Source organism: Nomascus leucogenys, chromosome 11 (assembly GCF_006542625.1).
Source record: "Nomascus leucogenys isolate Asia chromosome 11, Asia_NLE_v1, whole genome shotgun sequence".
NCBI lineage: Eukaryota > Metazoa > Chordata > Mammalia > Primates > Hylobatidae > Nomascus > Nomascus leucogenys.
In genome coordinates, this window is record NC_044391.1 from 74,342,615 (window position 1) to 74,356,835 (window position 14,221).

Consider the following 14,221-nt stretch of genomic DNA (forward strand, 5'->3'; position numbering starts at 1 on the left):
CTCATACTTAAAACCGTGTTTTAGGAAAATCCCCTGGGTGATCTGAATGCACATTCAAGTGCATTCACTTGAGTGAGACTCAAAGTAGATGTTTCCAGTGAGGAAATTAGTATTTTACTCATGTAGTTATTATCATTATGAAAATCTGTAAGATAAATATTTAGCTGCAGTATCAGGTGTCTAGAACTAAGGCTGAAAAATGAAGAAAAGCAAAATTAATTTGAGATACTGAGGTTCTGCTAAACTCTATCATTGAAAACATAAGTATATCAAGAAGTAACTGATTATTGTTTGCCTGAAGCATTACCTAGTCTCTATGTTGGTTCTTTTGTAACTACAAATAACTGTTTATATATTCATTTTATTTTATAAACAATATATGGGACTATTTCTTCTTACTAGGTTGACTCATTTGGTGCTGTCTTTGGCTACCCAGATATCTTTCCATAAGAATGTCTAAATTTTGGCTTGTTGTAAGAAGACTGTCTGGAATTAACTTATTCTGCCAGCTTTTCCACAAGAATTTCAACTAAAAGTAGCACCAGAATAATTTATAAAAATGGATACAATTAATGCGCATCTTTTTAAAGTTAGTTTATATTTTCGGTGCTACTGGTGAAAACTTGTCACCAACTCTTTGGAGAAACAAATTCCAAAATCTGAAAGGTGACATCAACTGTAATTAACTTCAATCTCAAAAAGTGTGAAATACTAAGGACATAATTGAGATCAACATCCCAGGAGTAAACCGATGGAAGATGTGACTTACATAAGAAAAACAGCGGTATTTCTTTATTCTTACACATGATTTTCATTTGCTTACTTGGAATTAAGCTTATGTATTCAAAATACAGATGTATCAAAAATCAGTAATTGACATATGATAGATGTAATAATGACAAATAAATAACGTCATATTTTTATTCTTGGTGGTATCATAGGAATCCTGTATGGTTTCATAATTATGGTACAAGACCAAAGATTTAAGCAACTGGCGCTAAAGATACTTGTGTACCCCCAGGCTTTATAAATATTCATTTCCCTGTTTTCTTAAAATGCTAAGTATATAAGGAAATTGTAGAAGAGCTGGCATGTAATACAGGATTTCTAGTCTGTTATCAGTAAATGTTCTAAGACACGCCTTTAATAAAACAGAGACGTTGAAGACAAAGACAGCAAAGGAAATTTTTATCAGACAAGGATGATTAGAGAAAGTTCTACAAGCCAGGATGCACTAATGTTTTTTACTCTGTATTTTAACAAAAATGCTTTTTGAAAGTATTGTAAAGTGCTCAGGACTAGGGACTAGGGCTTCATGTAGGTGAGATAAGAGAAGTAAATATTTTAAAACGAAATGTAAGAAAGGAGTTCCCTTGAATACTTATTCTTAACTTTGGAAGCAAGAAACTTTCTAGGGATGGAAGAAGGTTTAGGTGGCCTGGGATCTGACAGGTACTTGTAAGTGAAAAGGCACATATAGAGAACTTAGCTCAATGACATATGATTCAATAGGGACATTGGCCACATGACTACATAGCTTGCATCATCTCACCACCTTCCAGACACCTCCCAACACACCCAGATTTAAACCTAAATAACAGAAAAGCTATGCTCAGTGATATTTCCAAAACTTTCTTCCTATGCCTGTGTAAGTATCTTGCTTTCTCTTTCTCTGTCCCCCACATACTGTTCAGGCACTATTTCCCCTCCTGTGCTTCCCTCTTCCTCCTTCCTCTCCCACTTCTTCCTCTTCTTCTTAATTTCACTGTCCGTTTTTATTATTATTATTTCCTTTCCCCTCTCCCCGCTGGCCTCCTGTCTCTTGCTCTTTTCTCCCTGTTTCCTCACTCAACTTCAGATCAATCCTGCTGGGTATATTCTGTGTCCTATACCCCTGCTGTGATTCTTAATGAAATAAATTTCAGGAAGCCTACTGACTGGATCCATGACACGTGTATAATTTATAGAAGCAGCTGGGCCCTCCTTGGCACAGGACAATCCTAATTTTTTCTCTGTATACTCTCTTTCCAATTCTGCTCCATCTTAGCCTTCTTCTTCTCCTACTTCATTGGAGGACATCAGCTGGGAATTCCTTACACTTCTATTTCTTTCTCTCATTTTCTTCTTGGGGAAGGAAAGGGTCTCCGCCCTTTCCTAAAGTGAATCTCAGAAGTTCAATTTAGAAGGATATCCTAAATGAACCTTTATCTCATAAATCAGGGTCTCATTGTCTCTCCTCCGTAAATCCTAACAGCTGTCTTACCCATCAGCTCCCAACTTCCTTCATATTGCTACCAGAATTAGGTTTAGCATTTGTGATATGGTATTTATTTAGTCAAATCTGATGGTTTTTTGGTCTCTACTCAGATGGGAGATTTCATATTTTATGTTTATGAGAAGTTTCTTTTTCCTTTTTCTGCCCGTGGCCCTCAACTGGAATTTTTCCAAAGATTTTCCCATTCTTAATGATTGTTGAATTTTCTGTGGCTTAAAGAAAAAGAAAATAGAGATTTTCTAAATATGGTGATAAAAATCTCTGGAAACATAATAAGGGCAACCTTTCTGTTTATGAGTCTAAGACTCAACAGATCTGATGTCCCAATGATTTTCTCTTTCAGGTTACATGTAAATCATTGGCTATTTTTAAAAAGCCTATGTAGAGAAGTGGAATATTTAGAAGCTTCTGAAATACTCTTTGACTATCAATAACTTCAATATCTGGCTTAGAATTTTCTCTCCTGAGGGAAGGCTTCTGGGAGTAACGCTTTCTAAACTCAATCTGTGCTGGCCACTAAAAGTTAACGTTACTATCAGTGCCCCATATTTGCTTTTTTTCATCATAGGATAGTAGCTGAATGCATAGACTTCAGTGACAAATAGCCTACCTTTAAATCCCAGTAACTACTGTGTGACTATGGGTGAATTACTTAAGCTCCCTGTACCTTAGTTTCATCACTTATAAAATGGGAATACAATGGCCAAATATCATCATGCATATTTTAAGGGTGAAAAGAGATAATCCTTTTTACATGTACACAGTGCTTGAGTATACAGGAAGGCCTATTATTATTGCTATTGTTATATTTACTATTATGGTTAGCTATATATATTATTTGCATTTCCAACTAAATTGTAAATCTCTTGAAGTCAGGTTCTTACACTGTTACTTAAATATAAGGGCATAAGAAGGGCAGCCTTTTTATGAGTCCAAGACTGCCATTAAAAGTAATGGCAGGCCGGGCGTGGTGGCTCATGCACGCCTGTAATCCCAGGACTTTGGGAGGCTGAGGTGGGCGGATCACAAGGTCAGGAGATCGAGACCATCCTGGCTAACACAGTGAAACCCCGTCTCTACTGAAAATACAAAAAAATTAGTCGGACGTGGTGGCGGGTGCCTGTAGTCCCAGCTGCTGGGGAGGCTGAGGCAGAAGAATGGCATGAACCCAGGAGGTGGAGCTTGCAGCGAGCTGAGATTGCGCCACTGCACTCCAGCCTGGGCGACAGAGTGAGACTCCGTCTCAAAAAAAAAAAAATTAACATGGAATAAATAGGCATGTCACTCAAATATGTAAGAATTCTTTATCATATCTTTAAGCCATCTATAATTGGTGTTCAAATGTGAATAATGACTGAGTCTTAGATTTTTTCTTCATTAATAACAGTTGAATGTTTTACAAATAGAAAGTTATAGTAATTACTAAATATATGTAACTTATTCCCACAAGGCAAAATTTTGATTTAAAGCATAACTGAAACATAAGTGTGTAGTTAAATATGTTGAATGCAAAAGCAATGCTTACAAAATTTATTTACTTATTTATTTTTTTGAGATGGAGTCTCACTCTGTCACCCAGGCTGGAGTGCAGTGGCACGATCTGGGTTCACTGCAAGCTCCGCCTCCCGGGTTCACGCCATTCTCCTGCCTCAGCCTCCCCAGGAGCTGGGACCACAGGCGCCCACCACCACGCCTGGCTAATTTTTTGTATTTTTAGTAGAGACGGGGTTTCACCGTGTTAGCCAGGATGGTCTCCATCTCCTGACCTTGTGATCTGCCCGCCTCGGCCTCCTAAAGTGCTGGGATTACAGGCATGAGCCACCACGCCCGGCCCAAAATTTATTTTTTAACAGCATTTTTTAAAAAGTCTGTGGTGCACTTAAAACAACTATCCCCCAATTCCTAGTGTCAGTTTTCTGAAAGTACTTAATGGTATCTGGACTAAGTGTACATGTCAAAACACTAACATTATGAGTTAATGCATTTGCAACAGATTTCTGAGTGAAGTTACATATTGCCTAGGTTGCAAATAAAAAATTCAATGGAGTGAGGACTTAAGACCTATTGAGTACCCCTGGAACTCTTAATGGTTTTGCTTCCTTTTCTCTCTTAATAGACGATCATCCCACCCAGTACCATACTAATCAAACAATACACAAATGTTTCATGTTAAGGCTCAGAATCATAGACTCATATAATTAGGAGATTGGAAGGAAACACAAAAAGTAAGACTTTTCAAGACAACCTCATTCACACTCTTTACTTGAATTATTTACTCTAGTTTTATTATTAATTTTTATGCTGTTCAGTTGACTACAATTCAAAACCCAGTGTATTCATACCGTGTGCTAAGATATGCTCCTTCCTATATGTGTTCCTCTGAAGAACCATCTGGATCTTGGGGCGGGGGGGGGGGTATTTTCCTTTGTGGTATCAAAGCCAGGAGCTCATGGTTTTCCTTTATTTTTCAAGGGAACACTATCATGTAGCATCTGGGACTAGAAAAAATCTTGATGGTATATATTTTACAGATATTTTCTTTCTGAACTTTTTTTCCTCTAAGAGAAAAGCTTTTGTTAATGTGTCATGTAAAAATACATTAATTAGTAACTTGTCAAGAAGTGCTACATTCCATTCCTGTGCGGGTCCATTTATATATATTCCTGAACAGCTAATATTTCATTTAGTTTCCAATTAAACTTGCTCAAATACATTTTTGAAGTGCATTGCTTAAAATTTACATTCAAGGCAAGAAAACGAGTTTGTCAGTAAATGTAGTAATTAAGGAAGTCCCAAGTCTGTATTTTTAAGATACTAGAGGTAATTGTAACTAATCACTTTAACTTAAAGAAATAGAATTGGAAATACCCCCCTCCCCCCTCCCCCCCACCCCCCACCAAAACCATACCTTATTCACTTTGGAATTATAACCGTCTTTTACGTCTATCCATATAAATGTATTGCGTTTGGTATTCAAGTTGTGTCCGGAATTGGTGGGTTCTTGGTCTCACTGACTTCAAGAATGAAGCCGCGGACCCTCACGGTGACTGTTACAGTTCTAAAGGCGGCGTGTCCGGAGTTTGTTCCTTCTGATATTCGGATGTGTTCGGAGTTTCTTCCTTTTGGTGGGTTCGTGGTCTCGCTGGCTCAGGAGTGAAGCTGCAGACCTTCTCAGTGAGTGTTACAGCTCTTAAGGCAGCGCGTCTGGAGTTGTTCATTCCTCCCAGTGGGCTCGTGGTCTCGCTGGCTTCAGGAGTGAAGCTGCAGACCTTCTCGGGGAGTGTTACAGCTCATAAAAGCACTGTGGACCCAAAGAGTGAGCTGTAGCAAGAGTTGTTGCAAAGAGCGAAAGAACAAAGCTTCCACAGTGTGGAAGGGGATCGGAGCGGGTTACGGCTGCTGGCTCCCGCAGCCTGCTTTTATTCTCTTATCTGGCCCCACCCACGTCCTGCTGATTGGTAGAGCCGAGTGGTCTGTTTCGACAGGGCGCTGATTGGTGCGTTTACCATCCCTGAGCTAGACATAAAGGTTCTCCACGTACCCATCAGATCAGTTAGATACAGAGTATGGACACAAAGGTTCTCCAAGGCCTCACCAGAGCAGCCAGACACAGAGTGTCGATTGGTGGGTGCATCCACAAACCTCGAGCTAGACACAGGGTGCTGATTGGTGTGTTTACAATCCCTGAGCTAGACATAAAGGTTCTCCACATCTCCATCAGACTCAGGAGCCCAGCTGGCTTCCCCCAGTGGATCCTGCACTGGGGCTGCAGGTTGAGCTGCCTGCCAGTCCCGTGCGGTGCGCTCGCACTTCTCAGCCCTTGGGTGGTTGATGGGACTGGGTGCTGTGGAGCAGGGGGTGGCGCTCGTCGGGGAGGCTCGGGCCGCACAGGAGCCCATGGAAGGGGTGGGGGGCTCAGGCATGGCGGGCTGCAGGTCCCGAGCCCTGCCCGGCGGGAAGGCAGCTAAGGTCCGGTGAGAAATCCAGCGCAGTGCCGGTGGGTTGGCACTGCTGGGGGACCCAGTACACCCTCCGCAGCTGCTGGCCTGGTGCTAAGCCTCTCATTGCCCGGGCCGGCAGGGCCCGCCGGCTGCTCTGAGTGGTGGGGGGGCCGCCAAGCCCACGCCCACCCGGAACTCCAGCTGGCCCGCAAGCGCCGCGCGCAGCCCCGGTTCCCGCTCACGCCTCTCCCTCCACACCTCCCTGCAAGCTGAGGGAGCCGGCTCCCGCCTTGGCCAGCCCACAGAGGGGCTCCCACAGTGCAGCGGTGGGCTGAAGGGCTCTTCAAGTGCCGCCAAAGTGGTAGCCCACGGAGAGGAGGCGCCGAGAGCAAGTGAGGGCGTGAGGAATGCCAGCACACTGTCACCTCTCAAAATTACTTTCAAAGGGATAAATTTCGAATTTTTTTTTTCATTGTAGCTTCTGTTTTTTAAATGTACTGAACAGGAGGATTTGGGGAGCTTTTCTTGTCTGATAGGTGTTAAGTATCTATGCCGTCATATTTGTGCCGAAGCAATGTGCAATATGGACTAGTAATATTTTTACAAGACTATTTTGGAAATTCTCACGTTGATGTTACTAATGACGTGGGTTTATTAGCATTTGGGTAATTAAGAAAAAACTGTACTAGAATTTAAAAAAAAAAAAAGATAAGGGCAAAACAGACTTCTCCACCCCTCTTCCAACCCTCATTCCTTTGGAGGCTCGCGCCCTCTTGGAATAGCAGGTTCCTGCATGTGCCAGAAATCCGGTCCCGGCAAAGCTAGGTGCTCTGCAATGCCAGGAGTTCCCAGCTAGGGACTCCTGGCTGCTTGGAGCTTGAAAACACCTGACGTGGTTCTCGAGAGCCCTAGAGGCTTCTGCCACGGACTGGTCTGCTCTGGGGTTGTAGGCAGAAGGCTCTAAGCGGTCGGAAGGGTTTCCTGTGTGTCAGCAACTTCACTTTGCCGAGATAGCTGGCGGAAGAGGGAAGGAGCGCTCGCGGGCCAATCGCCTGCCAGCAGCCACCTTTCAGCGCACCCCTCGCCCTCGCCGCCGACTCCGGTAGCAGCGTGCCAGCAGAGGCTGAACACACTCGGCCACGGCGGAGACCTGCTCCCCAGAAGACGCCTCCTGCTTCCCACTGCGCCCTAGAGGACGCGGGCTGGCTGCTGGGCGAGCTCGGCGGAGGCACGCCCCTCGCCTCCCGGCGGAGTGCGGACTCGCCCGGGTGCCCAAACTCCGCCCACCCTCACAGGAGCTCAGCTCTCCCGCCTAACCCCGGCACTCTGGACAGAGCTGGGCTTGGGGAAGGGGCTCCCGAACTGCGCGGACGCCGAACGGGACGCGCTCCAGAAGCGCACGAGTCCGCGGCCACGCGCGCTCCGATGGCCGCCAGGAGCTGAGCTCAGGGTGGGCGGAGGAAGCGGTTAGACGCCCCGAAGCTGAGCTGCGCGTTTCTAAGGTAGGGAGGAGGAAGATGCCCCCAATGAAGTTGATCTTTGAGCCAAGGAGGCTGGGGAGCACCCTCCCCATGCTAGAGCCCTGCAGAGCGAGTTTCGCTTGATCTCGCTGCGCCTCTGGCGCGCTCTGCAGCGCGGACCCGCGGCCCCTCGGGAAAGCGCAGTCGGAAAGTTATCCGCGGCGGTTCCCTGCGCGCCCTGTTGTGTAAGCTCGGCGTTGCGAGCGGACGGAGAAGTTGCTGGCCTGCGGGATAGCCCAGTTCGGTGGCGGCCCGGGGCGGATTTCATGGCCCGCGGCGAACGCGGGGCCAGAGCCGGCGTGGGCGAGCCCCTGCGCGCCCCCCTCCGCGGGGATCCAGCTCGCCCGCTCCCTTCCGCTCGCTGGCTTTTCCGATGCTTGCTGCGCCCCTGGCCGCCGCTGCCCTCTCGCCGCCTCCTACCCCTCGGAGCCGCCGCCTAAGTCGAGGAGGAGAGAATGACCGAGGTGCTGTGGCCGGCTGTCCCCAACGGGACGGACGCTGCCTTCCTGGCGGGTCCGGGTTCGTCCTGGGGGAACAGCACGGTCGCCTCCACAGCCGCCGTCTCCGCGTCGTTCAAATGCGCCTTGACCAAGACGGGCTTCCAGTTTTACTACCTGCCGGCTGTCTACATCTTGGTATTCATCATCGGCTTCCTGGGCAACAGCGTGGCCATCTGGATGTTCGTCTTCCACATGAAGCCCTGGAGCGGCATCTCCGTGTACATGTTCAACTTGGCTCTGGCCGACTTCTTGTACGTACTGACTCTGCCAGCCCTGATCTTCTACTACTTCAATAAAACAGACTGGATCTTCGGGGATGCCATGTGTAAACTGCAGAGGTTCATCTTTCATGTGAACCTCTATGGCAGCATCTTGTTTCTGACATGCATCAGTGCCCACCGGTACAGCGGTGTGGTGTACCCCCTCAAGTCCCTGGGCCGGCTGAAAAAGAAGAACGCCATCTATATCAGCGTGCTGGTGTGGCTCATTGTGGTGGTGGTGATCTCCCCCATCCTCTTCTACTCAGGTACCGGGGTCCGCAAAAACAAAACCATCACCTGTTATGACACCACCTCAGACGAGTACCTGCGAAGTTACTTCATCTACAGCATGTGCACGACCGTGGCCATGTTCTGTGTCCCCTTGGTGCTGATTTTGGGCTGTTATGGATTAATTGTGAGAGCTTTGATTTACAAAGATCTGGACAACTCTCCTCTGAGGAGAAAATCGATTTACCTGGTGATCATTGTACTGACTGTTTTTGCTGTGTCTTACATCCCTTTCCATGTGATGAAAACGATGAACTTGAGGGCCCGGCTTGATTTTCAGACCCCAGCAATGTGTGCTTTCAATGACAGGGTTTATGCCACTTATCAGGTGACAAGAGGTCTAGCAAGTCTCAACAGTTGTGTGGACCCCATTCTCTATTTCTTGGCGGGAGATACTTTCAGAAGGAGACTCTCCCGAGCCACAAGGAAAGCTTCTAGAAGAAGTGAGGCAAATTTGCAATCCAAGAGTGAAGACATGACCCTCAATATTTTACCGGAGTTCAAGCAGAATGGAGATACAAGCCTGTGAAGGCACAAGAATCTTCAAACACCTGTCTGTTGTAATATGGTAGGATGCTTAACAGAATCAAGTACTTTTCCCCTCTTTAACTTTCTAGTTTAGAAAAAAATCAAGAAAATAGTGAGTTAAAAAAATAATAGAAGTAGAAATGCCCACATCCACACTTAGCTTGTTTGGGTTTGCTTTCAAAGTCTCTCTTCCTTCTGACTAGAAGTATGTATAATAAAACAATACTACCTAGTTAAACATTCACTTTCTCTTTTGCCTTTAAAATTTGCAAGCTTTTCTGTTTAAAGTGTGTGTGCACATGAGTACTGGGGTTGTTTTTGATATTAGTAATTTCTCTAAGAAAACTAGCCCCCTGCAACTTGAGATTGTGGTTTATCTAGACTTTATTGTTTTTTTTTTTTAAATCCACAGTAGGAATAAAACAAAAACCTACATTCTCAGAAATATCTAGCATGGTATAACAAAACACTAAACTCATCAGTTCATCTGGCATCAGATCAATGGATCTCTGAGCCGGGTGTTTTTTTCAGTGTCTTATAAGCATAGATGATAGTTGACTGAGTTTCTTTAGGGCATTGAATAGACAAGTAAAGCTAATGAATTTAAAAGCCTGAAAAGTGATTGTTTTCCAGTTATTTCTGGAAAAGGTCTCATTATATATTGGGTGCTCAATGTTCGATGGGGAAAGCCTGCATATATCATCATACTGGTAAAATGCATTCAAAATAATTAAAGTGCATGTATTTTCCTTGTAAACACCATGAGCTCTCTTAGACATCTTGTGATAAACAGCATTTACTTGCCCCACTGCTGTGCAATGCCTTAGGACTTTCTTTGTGTTCCAGGACAAGTGTTCACTCACATCTGTAAAAACAATTTTAAGAATCACAAATAAATTACAGACCAAAGTTTGAGTAAAGTCAAATAACTGTTAGTAAGTTGAAGGATATTGGACAGGAGGACAGTAGTTCAGAAAAGGAGAGGTTGACAGTCATCCACAAGGCATAGCCTCCAAGTATACTCTCAAATGTATGAAGGAACTGGGGTGGGCAGAAGACATTTTAGAATGAGGGCTTTAGTTTAAATTAAAATCATGGTGGAGAAGACTCTTGCTTCCTCCAAGTGTTTGAAAACACAAAATGCTATATGAAAAGAAGAAATAGAATTTGTATAGGTTGCATTGATAGAATGGGAAGCTATCATCTTTGGATAAACCTTACATCTCAATATTTAAAGAAAAAACATATATATGGAGAGGGAAACATAGAGAATTAAAGTACCTAGATACCATAGCACTGAAAAGTAAAGTACTAATCAAACTACTAATAGAAGACTATTGGTCAGTGTTTTCTATGTAATATTTGTTTTCTGCCAGGCGTTAATGAAAAATTTGTAAAATCTCCAACAGTGTTAATAATTTTTAATGAATATTGAATTGCTGCATGTCTAGTCCTTGAAATGGTCAAATTCTATATAATGAGAATAATAAGGTGAGATAATGCAATTGACAATCCCAAACAAATCCAGTGTCAAAGGAATTTTTAGTTTTGGAAGCTATTCCTCATAAAGCCAACATCAGAGTTTGCAACTGACGGTGGCATAACTTGTTTGAAAGTACTTTACAAGTACAGCAACATGGGGCTGTATGTTAAGGTAAGAAAGAACCTTAGTGCCCTGTGGAACATAATGACAGGAAATTCAGGTCTTGATTTCAGTTCTTGCAATGCCTATGTAGATTGAGGATTTGTGAGACCTTCAAAGTAGCTTCACTTTACCCAATCTCTGGCCACTAAGATCAATGAAAAAAGCTGTATTTAACCTTCCTAAGCAGTGATTCTTTTTACATGTTCAGTTTTAATGCATAGGATTATAGAAACCAAATCGAGAAGAAACCTACCACACCTCCTCATTTTGAGGAAAGAGAGGGTTAGTAAAGTTCTCACTTCATCAGGCTCAAATAACATCCGTTTTAGATTCCTACAAGACAAAATCTAAAATATGTCATTACTTTATTGACCTTGTTAAACAAGATCAATATCATTAAACTGACCAAGATGGAAATTACAGGACTTGTACCAAACTTGAACTTGTAGCCTAATGATACACATTTTTATAATATTTCTTCACCATTTACTTTAGTTTCCTTTCTTTTAGGTCTCAGGATGCTCAGCTTAATTTAGAGTATGTGTTAAGTACATTGTTTCAGCGTCCAGAGAATTTTGTGAGTGTGGATCCAGTGAGGAGGTGAACAGTGACTAGAAATGCTTGTTTACTACTTGGCATGTTTTTTCCAAAGTGTTTCTTTTTTAGCTTCATACATCACATATGGACATTGATGCCACATAATAACAAGAATGATCTTGCCAACTCCTTCCAGGCCAAAAGAAGCCTCTGGGAAGATGTGCCAATGGTGAAAACGTACAGAGGGTCAGGATGAAGCAGTAATCTCTATTGGCTGAAAAACTGATCAGGTCATACGATGATTGAAGTATGTTAATAGTAAGGGCAGAAACGTGTTGGCATTTGGATAAAAAAAACTGCTAACATTATAGAACTTATTACCTAACAAAATTTCACACCACAAAAAATATTTTAATGGCAAATTCAAGGTGTTTTATTGCTTACAAATAAGCATCTTTGACTCTTTGAACATCAATTTGTGTTTACATTGAAATGACAAAAAGACAAACTAAGAAGAAATATAGCATGCAAGTCAGAATTCAGAGTTAAAACCATGATGTTGCCGCTCAGCCAGCTATGTGACTGTTGACCCTTTCAAGAACACACATGGATTAAAAAGTTGGATGACATCCATTGTTGGGGCCTTGGGGGATATGGTAAAGCATGAAAACTAAACAGCCAGGAGACTATGAAATCTGCTACTGTATTTTCCAGGACTTAATTCCACTCCTTGGCTAAAAAATTCTTGTAAGTTTCACAGATTATGATGTGGACCTGTCACCTGTAAATTGTCTCAATCTACTCAGACAAGACACTAAACTGTCTTTGGATATATAGATGTCAGTGCTTATAGCAGCTGGAATTTGGCTAGTGACAACGTTTAAAGATGTAATACTAGTTAGTATCTATTGAAGCTTAAACTTTGCTGGTCAAGTTGTAGCTATTGTAATAGTATTTATTGAAGAAGCTCACAGTCCTTCAGTTGTACAGACTGAAAAACTTTCATGAAAGATCCAACATACTAATGTAAACTATATTTATTACAATGTATAATATTAATGTGTCAAACTGGTGTATTTTACAAAATATATGATACATAAATAAGAGTTTTATATTACAGTGCTTTTCAAATATCAGTATCTTGGAATATTTAAGTCTTCACATTTTTTGGTCTAAAATATGAAAATGTTTCATGATACAAGTGATTAATTTTCCCTAGTAGTGCTTTTGCATGTTTGCCTTTTTATTTAAGTTTTTTTCTATATAGACACAATTTGGTGTCAGACTATCATAAGATTGATAGTGAATATAAAATACCTTAGTCAAATGGGGTCTGTATTGTCTACATTTTATATATTAAATAAAAGTTTTTTTGTCTTTTCAGGAGGTTTAGAGTATTGTCACTAAATATGGTCAAAGCTTCCCTTTCCAAATGCAAAAGTCTTGTCTTACATTTAAAGTTGATCTGTCATGTTTTAGCAGTCAAGTGGGATGGGCATTATATAAACATTACAATGTAAGGAAAATCTTTAAGGAGATGGGGAGAGAAAAAGGCAGCTGGTATAATCAGTTACTGCTGCTTAGTTCTCCTTAATTTTTTGTGTTGCTTCTTCTTAAGGTGAGAAAGCATAATCTTAATTGTTTTGAGATGGAATTTTAAAGTAACACACTACCAGCGAGTTCAACACTGCTATTGATTTTAATCTGTTTTTTTTGTTCAGTTGATAACTTAAATTCCAAGTTTTATAGTGATAATTGTATATTATTTGGCTGCTGAATTCTGTTACAGTTTTTTTATTCTGTTGTACATTGTATTATACACATCACAAATTAATATGAAGGTGAATATATGTTACATATCAAAATTTATGAATTTGAATTATAGTATGTTTTAGTGCTTTTGCAAAAAAGTTTATTTTTATATTATCTGTGATTTTAATATAGATGATTGAACTAGATTTCTTTTTGAGTGATAGTGCCATTGAATGAGCAGTATGGAAACAGTGTTACTTGATATTTTGAGCTTTCTCAGGTTTATCTAAATCAGTGGTAGGTTAACAAAACCCAGACTAATTGTGTGTAATTGTATTTTTAATAAAAGGAAAGTACATTTCCTATAATAGCATAGTACTGTTTGCATGTAAGAGTATGCAAAACGTTGTGTGTGTGTGTGTGTGTGTGTGTATGTGTCTTAGTGTGTGTAAGGCATGGCAGCCAACTTTGTATCTGCTATTTTTAGTACCAGCAGAGCTTCATAATTGTGGTCACTAGAACTGTACTTACCATGGACAATTAAAACTGAAAAAGACTCAATAAAACTATGAAACATGGTTTGATGGCTTCTATGTTATTACAGTGTTAATACTCGCAAATTTTGCCAAACTTTAACAAATAATGTACAGACTGAGAAGTACTGTAAAATGCATCGAACTAATTCAGTTGTTTTTTAAGGTGAAGACTGGGCTCTAAAAACTACAGTGTTAAAGGTAGAATCTTGGTGCAAGATAGGTAAAATTATCAATATTTGATATTGCCAATAGGAATGTGAGCTAATTTCTTATTGTAAAATACTTCATGCTACCTTAATGTGTGCTTCTCATACTAGTGTTCTGTGTTTAAAATGTTGGCTGTAATTTTTTCTCATCTAATTTTTAATCAGGGTAACCATGCTAATAATTATTTGTGGATTCTATTTATTAGCATACATCACCTGCTTTTTCCAGGTTT

At 41.6% G+C, this 14,221-nt stretch overlaps 1 protein-coding gene across 1 annotated transcript; it reads left to right on the forward strand.

Moving 5' to 3' along the window:
- Positions 1-7,362: 7,362 nt before the first annotated feature.
- Positions 7,363-13,824, forward strand: P2RY1 (purinergic receptor P2Y1). Its single transcript, XM_003256313.4, has one exon. It carries the CDS (start codon positions 8,192-8,194, stop codon positions 9,311-9,313), a length of 1,122 nt encoding a protein of 373 aa, XP_003256361.1. The 5' UTR covers positions 7,363-8,191; the 3' UTR covers positions 9,314-13,824.
- The last annotated feature ends 397 nt before the right edge of the window (positions 13,825-14,221 follow it).

Coding starts and splice junctions, on each gene's coding strand:
- P2RY1 (XM_003256313.4), top strand. CDS start 8,192: ATGACCGAGGTGCTGTGGCCGGCTGTCCCCAACGGGACGGACGCTGCC.